Source organism: Mytilus californianus, unplaced genomic scaffold, assembly GCF_021869535.1.
Source record: "Mytilus californianus isolate M0D057914Y unplaced genomic scaffold, xbMytCali1.0.p SCAF_5, whole genome shotgun sequence".
NCBI lineage: Eukaryota > Metazoa > Mollusca > Bivalvia > Mytilida > Mytilidae > Mytilus > Mytilus californianus.
The window spans coordinates 48,416,205-48,441,804 of record NW_026262701.1 but is presented as its reverse complement, the minus strand read 5'-3'; the positions used below and the strand labels follow the sequence as shown (position 1 = coordinate 48,441,804).

Sequence of the window (25,600 nt, the reverse complement as noted above, 5' to 3'; positions counted from 1 at the left end):
TGTAAACCAACTATTTTCGCGAGCGATTTTTTTCGCGACTTTCGCGAGTAAAAAAATAACGCGAATATAAATCGTCGCGAAAATTTAAAACTTATCTAGGTACATCCAGTGAGTTTGAGAATCGCGAAATTAAATCTCCGCGAAGTGGGCTAGAAAGGGCTAAACGCGAAATAAAGTATCCGCGAAAATAAGTCGGTTTACAGTATTCCGTTATCTTAAATCTTATTACTATTAAATTCATTCCCGCTAACATTTGTGACCTCTTTATGAACACAGAAAATTTACAAAACAGAAACAATCTTGCTAGGTCAATTGTATCCTTCGGATGTTGTAAAAATCACAAAATTATTAAAATGATCAAAGTTTAAACAGCTTTCCATGGTGTATTGTCAAATCTTCATTTACTTTGAAATACGTTTTAAAATTTATCGGATAATTATGTAACATTTGTTGATTACAACTGATACGAAATTCAAAAAGATTAATATTGATATTTTGCAAGCTAATGTATGGTGAACATCTGACGAGTGTCATACCTTCTCCCCGTTGAAATGTAACTGCCGACGAGTTTCTCTGAAGGAAATGCCAACTTTTTTTTGTCCAATAAGAGCATGTCAACACATTTGAAGCGGGTTTTTTTTTTTTGGGGGGGGGGGGGGGGTGGCAATAAGGCAATATAAAATTAATTGAAATAATTGCCACTTGATTGATTGATTGGGTATTGCTTTACGTCGCATCAGCGCAAAAGGCTATATCATGGTGAAAGTAAGTCAATTGTCTCAAGACATACTGGGGAACAATATGTTAAAATTCAGACATAATATTATTGAAGGCACGATACTCAGTTGTGGACTTTGTAAGAACAAAGTGTAAACAACGGCATAACCATATCTGTTTTTTTTTTTTTTTTTTTTGTGGTTTTTGCTTAGAATATGCATGTTAATTGAAAATGGTTCCGTTGATGAGTAACGTTTTTGAACTCGGTCCGTTAATTGGTCAGTTGAGAGTTAACTTTGCGAATTTGCTTTTATAAGACTGCAGCTGTTTAATACTTTAAGACTTAACGAATATATCCTTTAAAATTGAAACGAAAACAATTTTAAAACATGTCTTTCAATTTTTCAATTGTGTTTATATGATATATGTACGTGAACGTCATTGGCAGCGGGAGATTAGGTCCACTATTTCAAACACCTCCGATAAGAAAATGTGATATACTTTAAATCTGTGACTCGAGCAGCACTGAATGTTCAGTCCAGCTACTAACATGAACCTTCGTATTGAATGAAATAATGAATAATGAATAAAAATATCGCCAGGTCAACGGAATACCAAAAAGGTCAGGATAAGCTCGGTCGTATGCTCATATCTGTATGGGTGAACGAGAACACCACCTTCATCTCTCACATTATTCTTTACCGCCGTCTCCTTCATTTCATTTCATTTTCGACATTAACATGCATTGGGATAAACCTGAACAGGATCGAATTATTTTCATTCAACATGCCATTAACCCTCATCACACAATAAAAATTACTTAATATTAAATCTCTATCTATTAGCTCATATTCCTTGACATAATTACAACTACATCACGTAAAGAATGGAGTAATTAAAACGAGCTTGCACTGCAACCCAGTGACAAACACCAACAACTTTCTCCGAAGAGTTTACATCTATATATAGCAGTTTACTGAAGCATTTCAACAGTCGGTGCTTCAGATAAATTCTTATCAAAGGTCTTTCTCGTGTAAACAACATCATTCGATAACAGTTTATTTGGTATTTTTTACTTTTTTGAGTCTTTTGTAGACGAAACGTTCGTCTGGCTTGGTATCTTTAATGAGTTTATGTATACTTATAACATAGGGGAACATGTTATTAAACAATAGAATCGCATTTGTGCTTCCCTTTGATCCAAGTTTTGATAAATTGTCACACATAAACAACGATAAATTAGAATCCCTCAACTACATGTATTAGATTTTCCTCGAAATTTCTGCGCTTGCTTTTCTAAGTCCAAAAAGTCTTAAAGGCTTGTCAGGGTTGAGTGTCCTTCTAAACCAGGATCTTTATCCACGTTCACTAAATAGGGGCGTGGTACCAACATTTTCTATACCGGTACCAGAACGACTCACGTCATGATCTTAAATGTCTTTAGACATCGAAGGGCTGTTATTCTCTGATATTCTGCAATGTATGTGTTAAGTGTTGTAGCATCTGCATTTCAATCTGTATACGGATGTTCACTTTGGCTTGAATCAATCCTTAAAGGTTGATATGGATTCAAATATCCTGGTCCGTTTGTATGTTAGCTAGATGAATTGCTATTTTCATTAAGGTTCCTACGAAACGACGTTGAAGTAACAGATAATTCATTTGTCATATGGGATTGCATTTCAAACATTATCCCGGCTGAGATGTTTTGCGCACCGATAGACGTAACAGGGATACCTTCATTGTTCCTTTCTAGATTTGCATGCATATCTACGTATTGGCTTTCTTGGTTCTCACCAATATGCCGAATTCTATGAGACTTCAGGACATTTGTAGTTTGATCTTTCTTTGCAAGGGTATTCCTAACAAAGTACACAGTTATACATGAAAGGAGTACAGCAAGTATCGCAGAAAGTATGTATATTATCAATAGCAATCGCTCATTAGACAATTTGGAATCACGTTTTACTTGACTATTATCTGTAAAAAGATAAATTTTCTACATAAATGATTTAGTGATTATATTGAAAATATAATGATAATGAGAGGTTTTTAAATGAAATGTAATTCTCTGAGTTCATGTGTTCTTTTAAATAATTTTTAAAGCATTTAAATTTGGCAATTCTTCTTGTAATTTTGTTCGGTAAATATAGTATCTTGTAACCAAAATAATCTTATTTTTAACAAAATTCAATTTAATATTTTCGAAGTTACCAAATAGAATAATTTTGATAATGAAAGGTAGTTCAAAAATTGTCATTTCAAAAATCCAGTTGTTTTGTGCATGCCAGAGACTGGAGACCATATGACAACTCCAAAATAGATGTTCTATGGTCATTGGTTCATCTTTACAAAATTTACATATATTGCTACTACTAATTTTCATCTTGTAAAGTTGTGTATAAGTTTTCAAAATTCTATGGATAATTCTATATTGGAACCAGCAAAGCTTTGTGTGTCTAGTATATTTTGTACACGAAGTGTGTATTTTTTCCCATTAGAATTTTTAAAGTTTCCACTTTTTAGGATGTATCAAGTCGCAGTATATTATAATTTTATCCGAGATTGCTCTGACAACCTGTTTAGATTTTCAATGGACAATAATGGAATATCTCAGTCAGCATTCCTATTTATACTTTAAATCTCACTGATTTGGTCTTTTCTGTGAATTTACTGTTTTAAAATGCTGAATAATTCGAAACACAAAGTTTTTTCTATCCCATGCATAGATGGTCTTTGTCCAATTTGGCACAACTTTTTGGAATTTTTATTCAATGCTCGGCATCTTCGTATTCGATTTGAATATTGAAATGAAAAATTAAGATTTTTCAAATTGAAATCACATTTTTAAAAAGAGGTTAAAGGTTCGTATTTCTCAGTTTTGTGTTCTCTGTAGTGTTTTGTTGTTCGTCCTTTGTCGTTTTTGCGTTGTTTGTCACGGCGTAAACAGTTTCTTTTCGACTTTTGAGTTTTTAACATCCTCCGGTATCTTTCGCCTCTTTTTGAAATGTATCATTAACTGTTACGCACGTTTACATCTTTGTATCGAGTAAAAGCTCGTTTCAACATGCATGTTCATACCTTCCAAATCAAAAATCCAAATGACTGCTTATTTTTTTTTTTTTGAAAATGTCATTATTGCTTTAGAAATGTTCAAAGTTACTAGCAATTAAAAGCCTTTTTCTACTATAGAGCAATCTATCTTCCGAGTGGAAAGATACAGTAGCTTGTGTCCATAATTTTCAATTTGAATGGCCAAAATGGCGCGCTCAATTAAATTACAAAAGACCTACATCTTGTGTTATGTTGTTACGCCTCTATTCCAGGTTAAAGAGAAGGTTGAGCGCTCTTTAACATTTAAAATCCCACCACATCCTTATGTGACCGTCTAAAGCCGTAACCAGTAATTTATATTCTTTGATTGTCATTGGTTTCTGCGTGTGAGTTTTGTTTTGTTCATTGTTGTAGTGTAAAACAGACTGTTGTTTTCTCTTTTGCATTGTTTTACATTCTGACATACCGCGGAGCCTTTCATAGTTTACTTAACGGTATGGGGTTTTTTCTTATTGTTGAAGGCCGCACATTCACATATTTGTCCTGTTTTGTCTTTATGGATAGCTTTCTCATTGGCAATCAGATCATATCTCTTTATCTTTATATAAAATGGATTAAGTTAAATCGTTTTACCCGAAACACTATTGCTGATTATGTTGGAAGCGTTGTCCGTAGTTAGAAGAAAATCTGATCTGAAATATTTAAAATATTTTACCATTTATTATCTAATAGGTAATATGTGCAAATGATATAAGAACATTAGTCAAATAACCCACCTTGTCCCCTTTAAAACATTAACCCCCTTTAAAAACCAAATCAACAACACAGAACAAAATGAAACAGCAACAATACCCACACCAACATCAACATAAACAACAGCAAACAAACAAACAAACCACAAACATCTAGAAAATTAAAACATTTTTAGAATCTCAAAATCATAAAATGCAAACATTCATATAACTTCTAAAATGTACTTAACTCCTTATTGTGTCTATATTTAGCCATTAAATTCCAGAAAGGATTTTAAACAGTTATTATTCGGTTTGTTTTTTGGTAAATCTTTTGTTTTTATTTCAAGCTGGATTTAAACATGTCATGAAATGCTATTGGATAAATCATGCACTTTTCCTGCTTTATCATCAAAAAAGTTTTAACTGGTTCTATATTTTTTTTAATTTACCATTTTGCTTTGACCATGATATCTTGGTGTTGATTAAATACATAGTTTTATGTTATGATTCACATTGCTGACGTATTACATTTTTTTCAATTTCGTTTGTTGTGTGCTTTAATGAAGGTACATTACATCAATTGGGTGAAATTTCTTTCAATTTTATATGCCTACTTTATTCACTGACTCTAATAGGAATCTTAATCGTTATTTCTATGGAAGCTGGTAATATTTTTAAATTGATAATTTTCGGTTATATCAACTCTTCAACGTTTGTATTAAAGTTTGGTTTTCAAAATAGTTTGGCCTCGAGAATTACTGAAGAGGATTATTTCTCCAAATGTGGGGTAAAATTAGTACCATAGAATGTTATTATTCATTGACTATGTTCGTAACCCTTATATCTTAAAATTACTTAGACCACACGTTTTTTTTTCCAATTCTGTCATATTCCTTTATTCATTAACTGTAATCTTACATAGTTGCATATGAATTCGTCGTCGTGCACTGACTTTCTGTACTGTACATCAATTTGAATCCTAAATTCAAAAGGGAAGATAAAGATACACATACCGACCTAAACACAATACTTAATAAATAGTTAAACACTGTTAGGTCAAAAATCATAAATTGTAATTTTCAATCTTATGAAAATTGTTATGGTTAAATGGAAAAAAAACATGTTCGTTGGATCTTAATGTAACCCCTTCCCCATAACACCGATACCGCTGACCGGTGAACATAATTTTGCGGTGAAAGATTTGATTTTAAAGTGTCCATCTTTTCATTGTTCTAGGACTCAGTGTGTAACGAGTGCTTGTCGTGTTGTCGCTGTTCTCAGTATTGAAAACCCTAATTTCCAAATAAGGGACTACTAATGGACGGATTTAAGTGAACACAACTTAAAAAAAATCATGAGGATTTTTTTATTTGGTTAGGTGATGTGAACGCCCGTGAGTTTTGATGTAAATGTAGCTACGCCACTGTTCGTATACCAACCACCTTTACTTATCACCTTCATTACTCGTATAGTTTGTTGTATTGTAAAACTAATGAATTGGAAGAAGAGAATGTTCAAACATACAAATTTTACTCCGAATGCACTTACTATACTCAATTATAACATTACAGCTAGATGTAACTATACACTCGTTTTCAAACTGGAGGAAACAAGGACTAGTGGAGAGCATTCGTGGTACATAATTTTGAGTATGATCACAGTAACAAGTTATGTCCCTTGTTGTACTTCCGGTGCTACACATTTTCATTCCATCTCCCGTGCAGCTACCTTTTTGGATTTTACAATGACTTGGTCCATTGTCGTGGTAGCTGTTAGATGTATAATCATATGGAATGAAATATTCATCTTCACACGGAATCTCTTGTATTACATTTTTACGTAAGTTATATCTAGGTCTGTGTCCTGAAAAAAATTAAGAACATCAGTTTATTTTATTGAAAATGTATTATCTTGTCCCAAGACAAACATATGTTTCAAACAAAGTTTTATTGTAAGCTTTTCTGTATTCCCCTTCTTCTTCCACTGATAAAGATAAAAAATTCGAAGGTTTGATACAAAAACAATTATTTTGATCCCGAAAAATATTTATGCTCTTGTCCCAATATTTTGCAGAGTATTGCTAACCTCTGCTAAAATAGACACTTTATCTATAGACTCGGATTTGGAGCTTCAAGATAGGTATAAAAGATTGTACGTTATACTCTGCATATCTGTTCCGCTCTTATTTGTTGTTGTGTTGCTATCTCATTCAGGTTTTTCCACTATTTCTAAAAACACATCGCAGAATCCTATTTATTCACAATATCAGATTTAAAGACATTATTATGCGAATTTTTTTTAGGTTCATACCTAAAATCGCTCTTAGACTTAGATTGCAATGGAAGAGTAATTGTCACGAATAGGATCAAGCCATTTATTCAAATAGATCCATTACATAATTAGTTTACATTTTGTACCAAAGAACCAGACACTTGCTTCATCATAATGCCGTGTATCTAAAACTGAATGCAAATGTTTACAAATAGCCGAAGTCGCATTTATCAAAATATAACGTTTTTTTTCACTTCACGCAAATATCTTCTGGTCTAAACTATAAATCTTCAATTTTGGAAGCTTCACTCTGTATTTCATATCAAAGACTCGGAAAATTTTGATGGTAAAATTTAACAAATTTGCCATTTGCCGTTTTCAATTGTTTTGCAAACAAAGTCATAACGACCTTATTCCAATTAGATTGAATCTGAAATTAATATGTGATTTAAAAGGGTAATTTATTACATTGTAAAATATGCCTATACCTCCAAGATACAAGAATGATTCAATTCAAAAATATATTACTGGTATTTCTGATTGTCGTTACACAAACAACAATCCATAATTCAGAGATACCAGGAATAAAATGATATAGATGTGATATGATAATTTCTTGTGAGTGTTTCCTGTTAGTTTCCTGTTAGTTCCCTGTGATATTTATTCTTGATAGTTTTTCCGAGATAGTTTTGCAGTTAAATAGTTCATTTTAATTTGATTTTTCTGATAATATATCTTCTGAAGTTTGTTTACCTTTAGATATATTTAACGGCCACATACAACATTCAATCAGAGTCTGAATGTCTGTTTCCAAACAATGGTAGTGGTCACTGTTTTTAACTTTTGACGAGATTCAATAAGCCATGCGTTAGAACTTCTTGGACATGTAAATACATTCTCCGGTTCCAGACATCTTTGACAATAGACTCCAATTACATACGAAATAATCAGTGTGTAAAGGTGCTAAAAAACAAAATTCACTTTTGATATTTGTCAAAATTAATTCAAAGATTCATTGATAGATCCATTTCAAATTGAAATATTTAAAACACAAACAACCAAAACGCAGTAATATAAATTGAGCGAGCACACTCAATATAATACTTCCATGCCTAGACTTAGAACATTGTGATCACCCAACTCTATAGTACAGCGTGCACACTTTCCCCTAGTAATGGACTTCTGATTATATGTATTTACTAAAAAAAAAATGACATGAAATAAACAAGAAGATATGAAATTCGAGAGGGCACATTTTTTTCCAACTTGAATCGTTTTGATTTTAAAATGCCGCACTAAACGATGTCAGCACTTTCATTCATGAAACAAATACTCTCTCATTGATTGTTTTATTTTCACTTCATACTCAAAAATATTTCTGCATAAACTTAAAAATTCAGCATACATACTAAATTGATTTTAGGATTTGCTTAATTGAATTTAGTATTTCCAAAAATGAATTCAGGAAATATTATATTGAATTTAGCACATACTAAATTATAATTTAAAATGTACTTAATTTTAATTAATTATATACCTGTAACCAATATATTAGTTGCAGGTATATACCGAATTGACTTCAGTATATGGTAAATTGAATTTAGTATATTCTCTACTCAACATTTATTGCCTTGATTCCGCTTCAAAGATATGGGTGCCATAATGTTGTTTATTTGAACTGCAAAAAATCACGCGTTTTTTGGGGTTACTTATTACTTTTTTTATAACCAGTAAGTTTAACAACCATTTCATGAGAATAAATAAAGCTTAAAGGACATTTAGATAGCACATCTTATCATCCTCCAATTCTAAACAAGATAAGGGTTTCGATTAAAATGTTAGGAATTTAAAAACATTTTATCATAAGGTTTTTAAGTAAATCTCGTGGAAAAGAAATAACCATCTATATCTTTTATTAAATACTTAGTAGGATATATAAGTTAATTGCATGTGAAGTATAATAAATGGCAATCGTCCTGTATCAGCTATCCGTGCAGATCAGAGGTCTTGTGTGTATATTGGTGTCTCAGGTGGATACGGAGTTAAGGTTTAAAAGGCCATATAATATTCTCTATGTTAAACACTTCAATGAACCTCCTAGCAACGATAAATAGTAGCTATGCAATATATAATTACTCAATATATTGAAGTTCCCAGTAACTTACATTGTACTACACTACAAATAGGTTCTTCTTTTTCTGCCTCGATCGTGATCTCGTTGAATCATGCTCGCCTCACGTGTGGTAGGTTGTTAGTTTGATCAGTACCGGGCCAAACCAAATTAACATTTGTACATTGTGATTGCTACTTCTTTGCTACCTAACCAGCATTTATTAGTATGTACAAAGGCTAGTTTACTCGAAATCAGAATAATGTGTCTAATTAGGTGATATGTCTTCCTGCTGACTGGTATTTTTGAACAAGCAAATTAAAAGGACGGCTCTGAGTGTCAGTCATGTGCAAAACAGGATTCATATATCGCAATAAAATGTTCTTGTCCTGATATGCATGTAATATTCGCCACTGGAAGTTAAACACCACTCTATCATTATCATATTCGTTTTCATATACTTATGAAATATATTATCTATTTAACTCATCATTTTTATGCTGCATCACATGCTAACAAAAAACAGATCGAACTTTCTTATCATATTATGATTTGTGACATCAATTCAAAAACAGCGGATACATTTCCAAAGTTTACACGGAAATTGTATTTAAGGGGAACATTAATTTATTTGAAAATTGAGTTTACAATTATTATTCTCAAATTATCAATCGAAATCTACTTATTGTTATTGTATGAACACAGACGTGACTGTATGCAATAATAAAAAGCGGAAACAGTCCAATATACGAACTATATCCGCAAACAGTTGTCCCAAAAATATGTCATTATAAGCAAATTCAACACGCACTCCATGTTAACCTAAAGTTTAGATAACTAGTTAGAAGCATTGATTCAATTCTGTTTTAGAGAACTGTCTGGAGAATCATATTGTTCAGGGAATTATAAGAATATCAGACACAGCGTTTATACGGATGGCCAACTTATGATTCAAAGTTTTAAACAATTATATCACCACATGACTTTTAATGCAGTTTCACACGTATTCAACTTTGAGTGGCATTTTAATCATTGCATGAAGTCTTTATACTAAATCAATTGTCTGTGTACTTATTGATAATTTAGCCTCTAATAGTTGAAAGTTGTGTTAAATGTTATTTGCTTTAACTAGTTGTCAGTAATTGCAAGTACTCTCAGATCGTAACTTTGTGTCTCAAGTCTTTTTGTTTATTTTTTTGTGTCGTTTGTGTAGATCTGATAAATCAAGACTTTTCCAAATGATTTTTTGTAGTATGTTTTTATATTGTACTTTTACACCACTGTCGCTGGTTAGGGGACGGTTGAGCGCTCACAAACATATTACAACTCGCCACATTCTGTATGTTCCTGTAATTCATTGGTTATCAATTGTTGCTGTATATCATATTTGTTTTTTGTTTTTTGTTTATTGCTATTTACAGAAATCAGACCATTAGTTTTCTCGTTTTACATTTGTCATGTCGGGATATAGTTTGCTGAACGATATTGGTCGTACGGTTACATATTTTGCAAACTTCTCCGTCATTACGTCTCTGGTAGGAAGTTGTCTCATTGGAAATTATACCACATCATCTTATTTTCCTTTTTAAAAAAAGCAGAAGATATCAATTACGTGAGCTCCATCCTATGATCTGTTGTGAAAACTTTATACTGCAAGCCAAGTGTTTGGTTAACCTATTAAGTAAGTGTATTTGTATTTGGCTTTATCAAAGTGCAAAGCAAAAGTTCGAGTTTTGAATACTAATTTGAAGGGAAAAAACGAATCTATAATCGAGTAACCTAAACGGGTAAAGAAACTGCGACCTTAGTTTTAAATCCCTCACATTATTTAATATATAAACAATGACAACTATTAACAGGGTTCCTTACTTAAGCACACTTTAGTATATATAGGCACATGCGTAATATAAATGAAACAGTCTTCTTGTACATTTTAAGATTATAATGAGATTCCGTAGTAAAATCTGTCAAATATTAATGTAGTTTAGTTTAATCATATTTTATTGTTCAAAAAGGACAAATTGATAAGACACAATATTTGTTTAACTTAGTAACGTCTTCTCCGAATATTAATGTACGGCTGCCTTCCCAAAGCTAGGAACATCAACACCGCCAATGATTGTCATATCTCCGTGCCTCTGGTATCTTAAAGATTTAGTATGTATGACAAATTTTGCTTCGGACTGCTAATCTATTTACTACTTGCATAGACTCTGAACGACATAGAGCTTCAGCACCTAGAGAAGACACGTGTCTATTGTTGAAGGATTTGTGTGCATAGAAAGTCAATGAAAACACTAAAGAGGACAATAACAAATTATTAGTAATAATAGTTTATATAAAAAAATCACATCTCCTTGGCCAAAAAGGGAAAAAGACAAAAAGACAACCAACAGTAACATAACATTACTAAGAAAATATTGGGCAACACGACCCCCACCAAACCTCCATGGATATGAACTCCGAGTTCTCAGGTAGTACTACTATTGGAGCCCGTCATGCTACTCAAAGAAATAAAAATCTGTAATAAATTGCAATCGATTTTAGATGTTTTTTCTCTTTTTATTGTACTTATAATTATAGGGTTGTTGTCTCATCGACGGAGAAACTACATCTCTTTTCATTTTTTTAATTCAATTAATGTATGACTATAATCGATAACGGAACACCCACTCACTAGTCCCTGTTTCAAGCGTAGTCTCCCGATTTACCGCTTATACTGTCAGTAAACGAAATCTCAAAGTACAATCAATTTGCTAAATAATAATCGTGAATTCTTTGAAATATTTATGACAAATGCAATAAAATCGAAGACATTTCTGAGACACATGGTAAAATGTTCAGGTCATTGAAGACTTTGCTTACGTTTTTTCTGAATAATATCGAAACGCTTTAAATACATTATGCCAAGTTATCAACCATGATAAGACAGTAACAAAACATATTGTTATGTTGTCTTTAATGTCGAGTGTTCTAAGCAAAGGTATTGGAATAGACTAAGATTTCTTTGAGATCTCGGAAACCTTTCTTGAAAAACAAACTATGCTGCAACACATCATAACAAACTATACCTTGTATGTTGTGTCTGGCATAACTTTTCCAAATGCGTATATGTTGTGTATATAAAAAGATGAAGAACGGTAATAAAACTTCATTTTGATGATTAGAAATCCAAGTATTTCAATGTATAATCCGATAAACATTCGCCCCGCAACCTTTCAAAAAAGTAAACTGTATAATATATTTTATAGTTTTGAGTATCACCATGGTCGAAAGTTCTTTTACCTCAAATTATGTTTAACATAGACACCATAACATATTCAATGATTAAGTGTACTCTCTGTATGATATTTCCATTATGTCTTCATCTCAATCAAATCCATGGAATTTATCAAATGTTAAATAGTTTATATTATAAAGTTCTACAAATTGGTCTCCACAAATAAACAAGGTCTTTTCTGATATGTCCAACCAGATATCACACAATCTTCTTATTCTATCGCACTTGCCCAGTATATTTTTTCTATGTTTCCCATCTTCAGATATCAAATGTATGCTCCCAGTTTCATCCCCGGGGAAAACTATACCACGATAGTTGACGGTTACGCTGGTAACTTTTTTCATTTCATCATCTTTGAAAGAAAATATTTTTCCGTCAAGTGAAGTACTAACAACCTTAGAATCTTTTGTTGTATGTACTAAATGTTTGTTTTTTACTGTGCTTATCCAGAAGGCTTTGGGGTATCACAATAGCAATGGCTAAAACAGTTTACCAAATTGCAGTTTGAATTCTTCTCCAACAAACTGATCAACTGGTAAAATATTTAAACTATTTGCTTCAGTGAATGGTTGTTAGTTTGAAGTGAGTGCAATGAAATAAAAAGTAAACTTCTAGCCTAAATACATTTAATAAATATTAGTTCAAAATAAAGGCAACAGTAGTATACCGCTAAGTCATAAATCGATTGAGAGAAAACAAATCCAGGTTACAATCTAAAATCGAGGGAAACACATCAACTATAAGAGGAAAACAACGAAACAACAGAAACACTGAAGTGAACAAAAAACAAACGACAATGCAACACACACAGAAACGAACTATAAGATAACAACTGCCATTTTCCAGTACAGGACATTTTAAGAAAAAATGGTGGGTTGAACCTGGTTTTGTGGCTAGCCAAACCTCCCGCTTTTATGGCAATGTTAAATATAACACTAAAATGACAACATTACATGACAGGAATAAGGTACAAATAAATGCAAGAACATTCAGGACAGAGAAATACACAAATAAACAATACAATTGTACATTTCGACATGCTAACCACAGAATAAAAACTAACACGTAAAACAACATAGGACAGCACATAAAAACAGCACAACAGAACAACGAACTGTCTTTCAAACGACTGGATCAACGCCAGAAAAGTGACGTCACAGGTAAATTTCTAAAAATTTGATACAGTTCAAGATCAGGTTTGTAACTATGTCATTTGATGTATTTTATAACAGTTACAAGAATATTAATATAGAATTGTGTTAGTAATTAGATAATTAATTGTATTATCTAGCTATGTCGGTATTTCTTCTAAATCAAACTGTAAAACAAATAAATCGTGTACTTATAGTTGCTTTAAACTAAAATCTTATAAATGAACTGGGTGATTAATTATCTTTACTTCACATACGAATAGAAAATAAAAAAAAATAGAATTACAACTACAAACGATAAGACATTAAAAAATATCCGATCAGAATTACAAATACAACATCATGAATAAATACATGAATGTTTGATAAACAAATACCGTGTCACGTCTTATAGAAATGCGAATTCACACTCAACAAAACAGTCATATTCGGGAATAGGTCATGTTCGGTACTTAAAAGACCAGACGACGTAAATGGTAAACCACAATCTAAGATGTGGTAAAAATGTCCCTAGTTAGTTTGTTTTGTAGGTCAATAATTTATAGCTTTGTTTTCTAACAGTAAGTTAGTGCGTAATTGTAATTTGGATATTTTTTTCTAAAGCAATTACTAATATGCTAATATTAAAGGGAAATAATTTTGCATTACTCTAAAATCAGCAAAACTTTGTTCTGTAAACTATCAACTTCCTTCATTTTATAAGTAATTTGTTTGTTACATTATGTCCATGATTATTAAACTATCATTCTCTGTTCTGAAAAGAACACTGAAATTTATTTTTGAGATGATTAAAATTTTGAAAAAAAAACCTTTTATTATGGGACACAATCAAAGTTCTATCAATAATTCAGATTTCTCTGTAAATAAATAGGGTATCACCAGTCCAGTAGCTCAGCAATTCTGTGTTGACATGAATTTTCATTGATATGGTAAAAATTATAGATTAACTGTTTTGCAAAACTTTGAATTGTTCAAAATACTAATGATTTTCTACCACCGAGGATTAGATTACTTATAAGCAGTATTAAGCAATTAAAACCTTTCGGAATTTTGTTTCCTCAATGGTCTTCAACTTCATACTCACTCGGCATTTCAATTTTGTTTATTAAAGTCGTATTGATGAATCTTTTGTATGCAAAATCGTAAGCCTGGTATCTGATTAAATTTTTAATATATATATATATATACAATGACTGAATAAAGTTATTTCCCTTTAATGCCAGCAGATTAGTAATTCTTATAGAAAATGTTATCCAAATCACAATTACACAATAACTTCCTCTTAAAAAACAAAGCTATAAATAATTCACCTAAAAATCAATGTTTTGAACTAATTATTTATAAAATTTATTTAGGATAGAAGTTTTCATGTCAAAGTTAGACCTTTTTAAACCAGTGACTAATATTATAGTAAGTCTTTATTTTGTTTGACCATCTTGACATAGACAACAACTAACTTGAGTTCGATGGTAAGCAATACTTTATAATACACTGCACTCACTTCATATTGAAGCAATTTTTAAAATATTTTACCAGTTGGTCAGTTTGTTGGAGAAGAATTTACACTGCAATTTGGTAAACTGTTTTAGCCACTGCTATTGTGATTCCCCAAAGCCTACTGGATAAGCACAGTAAATCAACGAAAGTCCCATCAAATCTGTACAATCTGTGTCAGTTGTGAAAGCGGTTAGCAACATTCCATTCTGTTTTAAGTTTATTTTCATGATTCCGCTTCAAACGACCATATACAGATAATTATCATGAATACAAACACCACCGTTATAAGGCATTCCTGATTTTATCTATACAGTCCGCCAAAAGTTAAGCACCACCTAAATCTAACTGTCAATATTTTTTTAACTATTGCGAAAAAAATATTTATGTTTGGTGTTATGAATTGCCTATAGCATACACTAAGAAAATTCATTACGACAAAAAAAATTCCGGTATACCCGCCAAGCAACCTTTTATCAAAGGTCATCTGCACTTTTACAAATACACTGTTTCGATGCCTTTAAATCATCTTCCTACTGTCCCGCGTACAGGTAAAATTTGACCTTCACCAAGTCACTGTGAAATATGGCAAGCGGTAAGTTATCTGTGACTGAACGTTGACAAGCAATTGACATGTCAAATGCCGGTAGGAGCACTAGGAGCATTGGTAACCATTTCAATGTTAATCGCACCGTCATTATCAGATTTTTACAACGTCATATTGACACAGGAACTGTAAATGATAGACCAAGGTCCGGAAGACCCCGTTTAACTACCTATCGTGAGGACAGACTACTTATTGGTCATGCTAAAGCCAACCCATTTACTCCTACCCCATAGCTTAGACACCACTGGCCTCCAGGTGGTCGTGTTAGTGTTCGAACATTGGTCCGTCGACTTCATAGAGGCTACTTAAGAGCACTTCGTGTTGTCAAAAGACGTGCCCTAACAGCCAGGCACCGTATAATCAGGTTTCAAAGGGCTAATGACCGTCGACGATGGAACATGAGAACCTGGCAAAGAAATAAAACTGCCTATCACCAAAACAACAATTGCCCAACGACAGCAATCGTTGATGGTTGATGGTGGTGTTACAGTAAGGGGTTTCTTCTCATACTGTTGTAAGCTGGGTATGCATATTTTGCAGGGTAACATGAACAGACAGACATACAGGGATTTGTTGCTTAGAAACATTGTAGTCCCTCATTTTGAGAATCCCCAACTTGCGTCAAGACCCTCATAAATGGACGACAACGCTAGACCACACAGGACAAGGATTGTAACCGATTACAAAGATCAAGAAGCCATTGACACTATCTTTTGGCCTTCCATGTCTCCAGACCTGAACCCTATCGAACATGTCTGGGATGCCATTGGCAGAAATCTCAATCGCAGAGATCCACCTTTGCAAAATCTTGGCGATTTAAGAGGAGCAATTGTTGATGAATGGAATAAATTTGCTCAACTAAAGTTCAGAAGGCTTGTACAAAGTGTGAGACGCCGTGTTATGGAACTGTACCGGAAGAGAGGTGGTTACACATCCTATTGACTTTAATATTGACATTAAATTTGCCGAACATACCAAAGATTATTTGTAGAGACTTTTAATGATTTTGGGTGATTAATTGTTGTAAAAAAATAAATTCAAAGTAAAACTTAAATTCCGTTTCTGATATGTGTAATTTTCACTATTTCCAAGAACGCAAAATTCAAATGCATAGAACCTGCATCAGTGACCAAACTTAAGTTGATGGTTTGTTTATGGCATATGTTAGCAAAATTGCTACATGAATATTTTCTCTTTTTCAAGGATTAACTGGTTTTTTTAAATGAAAAAAAAAATCGATGCAACAAAGATAGGTGGTGCTTAACTTTTGGCGGACTGTATATGTTGGTTGCCCGAAGTTTTTGTCATATCTAACACTGTAGAATTCACCTCTGAAAATAGAAACAAAGAATGTTTTATTCTCAGTATCATATGTCAATCGTTTAGAATAGTAGTGTAAAAACCTTCTGCTGTTATTGTTCCTGATGATATATCAGTAACAATCAGCTTGTGTGGCGAGTTATACGTGCAAAGTACCATTGTCTGATCTGAAATACACATTCACCCGCACAAATCATATCCAGAGAGGCAAATATTTGTTCTTCTTTTCAACTGAATAGAATCAAACATTTTACCAGCTGGTAAACTCATATTATCTGATAATACTCCTTCATACTCTCTAATCCATCTATGTTTTGATATTTTGCCAAAATGACATAAAACAATACTAGTATTTTGAGAAGAGGTTAGCTTCGAATGACTTTTTCTTATTCAGTTGTATAAAATGTCCTACCTTTATATGAAAAGCCGATTTCACTAAGCTATTACGGTTAACAATCGATTTTTTTTACAATGTGATTTGATGGGTAGGGTAGATTATATCTAAAATGCTCCCTTTTAAGTTTGTATTGACAGAGATGGCAACATTTCCAAGATAAAAGGGGCTAACGGGTGATCAAACAGGAACTGACAAAACAATTCAAACACATTTTGATAAAGAAAATGCTTACGCGCAAGGGAATACGCATGTTGCCGATCAGCAGTTTTCCGAATGATAAAACCGTCAATGGCAAAGTTAATATTTTGCTATGGTTTAACCCAAAAAAGGAGGAAAGAGCATAAATCGGGGGAAAATTGCAATATGTGTTGCAACCTTTCTACTTTTAAGAATATTACCATGTCTTGTTTCCACACACATTTTAGAAATGTACATAGTTGAGTAGTTGTTGAATTGACAGATGCTTATAAATGACGATAAAATAAGAAACTATACAAGAAGAGAGACTTGACAACAGTATTATATATCACAGTAGCGGCACTAACGGAGAGGACATGAAAAATAGAAACATGAATTTCATGAATATCGACAGCCAGAAATGCAAAGTGTTAGATGTCAGAGAAGCAAATTTTGAAAATTGCTTGAAAATGCAGTGTAAAACAATAGTCAATATTATTAAAGCCAATGCAGAAATAAACGGCATTAAAGGGTATGGAAACTGCTAGATATTCACACACATCCAATTGACTGCATACTTGCTAACAGAAGACGGTGATTACTACAGAGTTTTTGAGGCAAACTGAAAACCTTTAATATTTTGATCAGTATTTTAAGCGTTATAACAAAATTTTTAAATCATATACTTTACACTCTGATATAAAAATAAAAGATTTAGTTAAATGTGATATACCCTAGAAAAAAAAAGTTTTGAGAGGTATATAGGAATCACCTACTCCGTGTGTCTGTCTGTCTATGTATTTTTAAAACGACTGAACTTTACACAGTTGAAGAACAGTACCGGAAGATGTGCATTGTGAATGTCCCTGTGGTATCCTTCACCTCTTTTTTTAGGAGTAAAATTATAGTCTAACTATGAAAGGAGAGATAATCAAAGTTGCCGGCTGGTGGTATTCTTCACTCACATTTATCGTTCAACCTAAAAAGGGGATATCGGGTAAAAGACAATGAGACAATGAGACCGCACTAAACACAACAATACAAAAAATTTCTAAAGGTTAACATTGGTCTTAAACATTATACAAGTGTCTATAGAATATGCCAAGCCCTTAATCGCCTCGAGTCTAAATAAGTCGTGAATAAATTCAAACATAATATTTGAAACCTACTTTTAAAAAGTCTGTAAAGTACATAAAAAAGTTAAAACAGGATATGTTTTCCCTTACGTGTTACATGAGATCGCCCACGGTTATAGGTTTGCTTCATGTCGCCAAGTCTATAATATTCGATACAGTGTCTTTCTAGACTTATTTGTCTTTTCGTCGATTTTAAGTTTTTTGCGTTGAGAGTTTCTATTTGACTAATGAGAATGACTTTGAATGTCACATTGGTATACCGCCACCTTTTTTTAAAGACAAAATAAAATACAACCAATGACGAGATCACGACTTTTACCTATTCATCTAGCAAGGGTCAACTACTTTTTTGAGAAACAAATTTTCTATGTTGTTCATATTCATAGAAAATTTAAAAGATGATTTTTTAATGATAATGATATCTTAATTTGAAGCACAAATTATGTAAACCTAAATGATAAATACATCAAAAGGCTTAAAATGCTAAATTGTCAAAATCGGGATCTATAGGCTAGCTGGTGTACTACAAACAATTTCTAAAGATTCTAAAGGAAAAAACTCCCGAACAATGCAAGTTCTTCTATAATTTTCCTTCTAGATACTCATTTCAAAATATTTATGAAGGATGTATATATTATATTCACATGCATTTGGTGTTTTTGCGTACAAGTAGTGAATGCTATATTTTATGTTTTAACCTCGTTATGTTCACGGACTATACAACCCGTGTATGACAGAGAAAGATATATAAAGGGGTTTTAAAAGTAATTGGGTCATTGATGATAGGAAGAACATGCGATTGTGGTAGAAATTGAAAGGGTCAAAGGAGATTTTATCGCTCACCTGGTATTTTTGCATAATTATATTTGATACAATGCAACAAGAATATGGCGTTGAAAGGAAACTGTCGGCCAAAATCGTGTCTGCTGAATACCAATTTTTTTTCTATTATCTATTTCTTCTTCTTTCTTGATGATAATGTTTTGCGTTTGCTGTTTCAATTTTCTCTTTATCTTTTCTATAGCTTTAAGTTGAAAGCCAAACACACATAAACGGGTAAACAAATTGTTATTATATTTTTTAACAATTTGTTCTTGTTCTGTGATGTTGGAAGTCTGTCCCAAGTAAAGGAGGGGTTTTACCCATCGCTCATAAATACGATACCCCCCCTTTCCCCAACACACACACACACCTAAACCGGCATATTTTGTATGTGCCTGTCACAAAACATTATTCTGTAGTCCATTTTTTGTCGTTGGTTACTGTGTGCCATATTTTTTGTCTTCCTTTTATGCTGTAGTATAAACCAAGCAGTTGGTTTGCTATTTTGAATTGGTTCACATCTTGTTTTCCCGTCCTTTCTATGGTTTACCTATAGTTCACTATAAGGTTTGTGTTTTTCTCATTATTGGAGGCTGTGCAATTTCCTTTAATTGTTCACAGCTTTGTACATTGGTCATTAGGCATCGTTGTCTCATCAATCATGCAAACAGAAAACAGACAAATAAAAGTCCATAAAACACTACATCGTAAATTGAACACAATTAACCAGGGGGAAACTCAGGTGGTCCATCTAGGCCAACAGTTCTTGATCCACTATTGACAACCGGCTTGCTAATCACGTTAATCACGTTAAAATTCTCTGACGAGTAATATTCGAAGATATGGTATACAATAAAGACACAGAGTACTGACCTGGGAGTACCTACAGTAGCGGTTTTGTCAATATTTCTGGACTAACACTTAGACATTCCCAATTTAAAATCATTGGTACATGTAAAGCTTCTGACTCTCATACGTCATGGTATGGACGGGATTTACAGAATATTAGAGAAAAATTGACATTGAATTTAGAATAGAGAATAACAACCTAAAAATTAAAATAAACAGAAATGAAGACCCCCATCAAACCAGACATTCATAACCGAATGAGAAATTAAGTTTGAAATGAAAAAAAGATTGTAGGGACAAAAGATATATATAACAATATCGAGAGAAACAACACATTTGATGTGTACTGATTGATATTTTGTCTCGGTCACATGTTTTTTTATTATTTTGTTATTGGCTTTGAAATAACTGTATGCAACTGTGGGTACTCCCAGATCAGTACTCTGGGTCTAAGTTTTAGCTAAAATCCCGCAATTATGAATACTGGCTGAAATACATTATATTATACATCATTGCGACAGCAACCCAACTACACAAAAAATACAAGAGATGTCATTCAACACAACTTCTCAGATGAACAATAGACATGTGACGTGTCTATACAAAATTTCAAGCTCTTAAAAGGGTATTAACTGTCAACTTCATGATCACTGATTTGATTTAAATTCTCATATTTGATTTATAACCTACTAAAACATTTATCTAAATTTAAAGAAAATCCCAAGGAAACAATTACCAATTCATGGGCTCGTTATAATGTATCAGCATTTGGTGCGTATTTTAGACTAGACGCCATCTAATAAACCATCGAGTTGACCTCCTTCGACTGCCAACGGTCATGCGATCTGATATAAACATAAAAAGAAAGACAAATAAACAGACAAGCACATGCAATCGTATAATTTAATTTTTTTTTTAGGTCTGTTTGATTTTATGTCATAGTTTAAAAATGTAAATCATCGTTTTACCTTTAAATGAATGATTTTTTTTGGTGGTCCGAATCAGTCAACGAAATGGTTTCTCCTGGTTGCTGTTTCACTTTTCAAAGTTCTTTTCTTTCTAATAACTGAACACGATTAGCATATGCGTAAACCATCTCCAGCCAATTGTAAAATTAAAGTTTGCATGAAAACGGATTCAACTGATGATGGAATTATTGACTTGAAAGCCAATAATACATTAGCAATTTTTTTTAGCTTATTTTAACAAAATTGAACCAAACTCACTGCTAATAGCGAAAGATCATTTCAACATTTCGCTTTTATAAATGGTTAAAAAAAACATATTATATGATTTTCTCTAAATCGTGGCTAATATCCCTTTAATCGCACAAAGTTGCTATGAATTTAAGCGAAACTTATTTGCAAGCGACACCTAATTCCTTACAGTGCATTAAAACATTATGACATAACTGAAGGCAACCATGAGGAACCCGCATTTTATGGGGTTATTCTTTTTTATATCCTAATTTTGAAATTTTTTAACTTTTCTCGATTTTAATCTCAATCGTAGGAAAACCAAAAGGTACATACATTCAAGTACGTATACTTAAAATCAGTTTCGATAAAGCACTAAAACTCTTTGATACCAGTAATCTAATCAAATATGAAATTATCCATCAATTGCTGAAAACAAAAACCGTCATCTTATCACTGTTGACTGAAAACCGTCAATGATTAAGATTTTTTTCTGTATGTTTTACCATATATAAAGACTGTTCGTGGAGCTTCTTGTCTGTCTAATTAGAAGGTAAGACAATAACGTTCTACGTATCCATTTCCACAAATAAAGAATATTTTCTTATTTGTCCAACATATATTACACAATCTTTTTTTTTTATCTTAAACCACTTGTCAAGTAGAGTTCTGCTCTGTTTCCCATTTCCGGATATGAGATGTACGATCTCAGTTTCATCCTCAGCATAAATAAAACCACGAGAAATGACAGTTAAGCTGGTAACTTTTTTTCATTTCATCATCTTTGAAAGAAAATATTTCTTTTCCGTCAAGTGAAGTACCAACAACATTGGAATCTTTTGTTGTATGTACTAAATGTTTGTTTTTGAAATCAATAGCAAGACCGTTCAAATATGTACATTCCGTGTCAGTTGAGAAAGCGGTTTGCAACCCTATATCTTGTTTTCTATTTATTTTCATGATTCCGATTCCAACGATTATTTAAGGAATGACTGTAATATTTTTTCTGTCTATAAAGAAATAACATAAAAAATGTGGTGCACACTGAATAACGCGCGTAGCGGGTTATTTAACAGTGTGCACCACATTTTTTCTGTTATTTCGAATAGACAGAAAAAATATTACAATCATTCCTTATAATTTAATTATAAATTCCATTTTTAAGGAGTAAATCATGAAAAAAGTTGATAACGTCACGGTCACATGACAAAATTATGTCTATGAGCTTTAACAAAATTCTCTCAGCCAATCAGAAGACGTGTTACATCCAAAATTAAATTATATAAAGATAATGGTCATGAATACAAACACACCTATTATAAGAACATTTTAATTACGTTTGTTTCCCGACGTTCTGATCAAATATAACTCTATACCTCAGTAAAAAGAAATTTAGAATGTGTTATTTCCAGTCAATATGTTTGCGTTAATTGTTTTTTGAGAAAATCACATTCATATTTAGTTTTTGCTGTTGCTATATCGGTAACGGTCAGCTTGTTATTTTCGCATAGTACAATTGTCTGGTCTCAAATATACATTCCTCCTACATTTTACCCAGAAAGGTGCACAGTTTAACTTCTTTTCAACTGAAAAATGAAAAGAAGTGAACATTTTACAAGTTGGAAAACACAAATAATTTAATACAAGCCTTCCTTAATCTGTTACAGATTTATTGCGTTTCTCTACAACCTGTATTTCTCCTAATTTCTTCATTTCCATCAAATTTTGTAGTGTATTTTCCAAATGGAAATTTACTATAACGCCAGTGAAATGACGTAATAACTCTGCAGCATTATCGATTTCCGAATGCAATTCCTTTTTTGATTTTTGGATATGAATGAAGAGTTGTGTTTTCGAACCAAAAGATCGAATAAACGTTGAAATTCGGACAAAATCCTTGATACGATTTGAGAGTTTTTCGACAAAATCTAATTTTGACTCAAAATCGCCTTGGGTTTTACCTTCAATTGTCTTTAATTCTTTCAAAAATACAACCAATAAACTGTCTAATTTACTTTTAGCTGTATTAACTGAATCGATGACGGTACTTTCAATACTAGAAAACGATTTATTCAAAGTGTCTTTCAGGTCTTTTTGTAATATTTGTTCAGACCCTGATTTAATTTTAGTCCATTTTGCATCAAATGAATCTTTTTCGTCGTATTTTCTGGTTATGTCTTCAATCGCTTTTAAATCGACGCACTTCCTGTGTTGTAACGTTACACACAGTACGCAGCAAAGTTCTTCGTGATCAAAACAGTATGCCTCTACTACTTTAGAACTGTGAACGGGACAAACATCCGATATTTTACTAAAATCTATTCCACATTCATTGGTTGGAATACTCGCAATATCTACAAATTCGTGACTCATAGAAGATTTCATTAAACTGTGCATTTCACGACAATCATCACAAAAAGCTTCACTGCAATCACGACACCATTTCGTTGCGGAAATACATTTTTGTTTGCGTTTACAAGTATGACATTCTTGGGTTTGTTGCTCTTTCGAAGTTTCCAATAGAGAAGAGATGGTAAAATTATGTGGTAAAGCTTCAACCCACTTTGTAGTATCTAACTCTGGGTGTTCGGGCATGACAATAGTTCTACATACAGGACACATATAATTAGCGATTTTATGCCCGGAAAGGCGTTCAGTTGACAGAATATACTCACGAATACATTGAAAACAGAAAGTGTGTAAGCATGGTAGACTTCTAGGTGACTTCAGTTGCTCTAAACAGATAGAACATGTAAATATTTCCCTTTCTTCCACATGACCTGATGTCGCCATAACACCTGTACAGGTAAATAACTCCCCTGTCTGTACTGGTATACCTAGTACATAAATTATTGCTATATTAAGAAATGAGAAAATTATTCAGATTAATTGTTTGTGTTAAGGCTCTGGGCTAGATCAAGTCGATGAATATCTAAATAAATGGTGTTAATTAACATCAAATAAAAATGAAATTTAAGGGGAATTGGGATTGGAACGTACACACATAGGTAACGTTTCGGCTCGACATCACTAACAATATTTGAAGTGTATGGAAGGAAAATCAATCTTTTTGTACCGGTGACATGAGCCTTATTCTCTTTTTTTAATTCTACACAAGGAATCTCCAAGGTGTATAAGCTAAATGCCCTATCCACACGGTGAACCGATATCATCAATTGCCAGGTATTCCGTGTTATGAGATAACGATGCCCGGAATGAAGGTGTAATCATTCACCACCTGGGAATGCATTGGACTAATCGTTAAGTTGACTTACAAGAAGTTCTAGAAATTTTCCCAGCATTAGAAGTCAGACCAAATTACTTTGGTACTTATCATCGAAACAAATTGCTCACTCATAATTGATGGAATATTAACAAAATAGATTTTGCTCTTCGAATTTCATTTTTGAGTTGTTGTTCTTTTTTCTCAGGAAATGTTTTTTTCATATTATATTTCCTGAGAGAGAAAAACAAGTCTTGATGTGTTAAAAAGAGAACTATTGTATTACGGAATACCCCAGAAACACGCTCCCAAAGAGTTACTGGATGTAAACTTTTATTCCTTTACGTTATCTCAGATTAAAACAAAATACATTTATGGTTCAGCGATATCTGGCCACAGCTTTTATTCACAAAATAGATGCAACAATATATATACGTACATATAGATAGATGAATGATTACCGCAGATAATATAGCAACCTTGCAGATAGATTCTAGATAGATGGATATGTATAGAAGCACCGTGGGATACACGGGTGCTTGTAGATTAAATTTAGAATGCACCATGGGATACACAGGTGTAAATATCAAAAAACCTCAAATGTCACATTTTCATGAGTATAATATATATTATAATTCAGATTATATACAGCGAATTCTGCCATATTGACAGAGGACACAGATACTCTGACAACCGCCATAAATAGGGCGGTTCGCTGCAATGCTGTGAGCCAGATACCTTTAACAATCAATGTGAACAAATGATCTTAAACATATTTACATGCATGTATAAAGCAGCAACTAATAGCTATGGCAAAGCCAAAATATCAAAAAATTGTATTAAAACTATGATTATTTAGTATTTTTCTAAGTTGACTTTTAACCTATCTCAAGACCATGCAACCACACTGAACATTTAACAGATCCAGTCTTAAATTAACCCCACCTGGATGATCCCTTGCTACCACAAAGCTTGCTGGATACTAGATGATCAAAATATTCACAGGTTTTCCTACAATTCTTATATAGCTAATAGCTACATAAATATAGGAAGATATAAAAT

The 25,600-nt window shown here is 32.7% G+C and overlaps 1 protein-coding gene and 1 long non-coding RNA gene across 2 annotated transcripts; both read right to left on the bottom strand.

Moving 5' to 3' along the window:
• Positions 1-2,121: 2,121 nt before the first annotated feature.
• On the bottom strand, positions 2,122-7,734 carry LOC127702421 (uncharacterized). Its single transcript, XR_007982418.1, has 5 exons — positions 7,530-7,734; positions 6,054-6,368; positions 5,424-5,484; positions 4,405-4,463; positions 2,122-2,697 (listed from the first exon to the last, which is right to left on the bottom strand). It is a non-coding gene; the product is annotated as an uncharacterized LOC127702421 (long non-coding RNA).
• Positions 7,735-12,095: 4,361 nt separating this feature from the next.
• Positions 12,096-24,138, bottom strand: LOC127702405 (E3 ubiquitin-protein ligase TRIM33-like). The gene is made up of 2 exons (XM_052206605.1): positions 22,144-24,138; positions 12,096-12,561 (listed from the first exon to the last, which is right to left on the bottom strand). The coding sequence occupies exon 1, from the start codon at positions 24,106-24,108 to the stop codon at positions 22,969-22,971; it is 1,140 nt and encodes a 379-aa protein (XP_052062565.1). The 5' UTR covers positions 24,109-24,138; the 3' UTR covers positions 12,096-12,561; positions 22,144-22,968.
• Between the last annotated feature and the right edge of the window lie 1,462 nt (positions 24,139-25,600).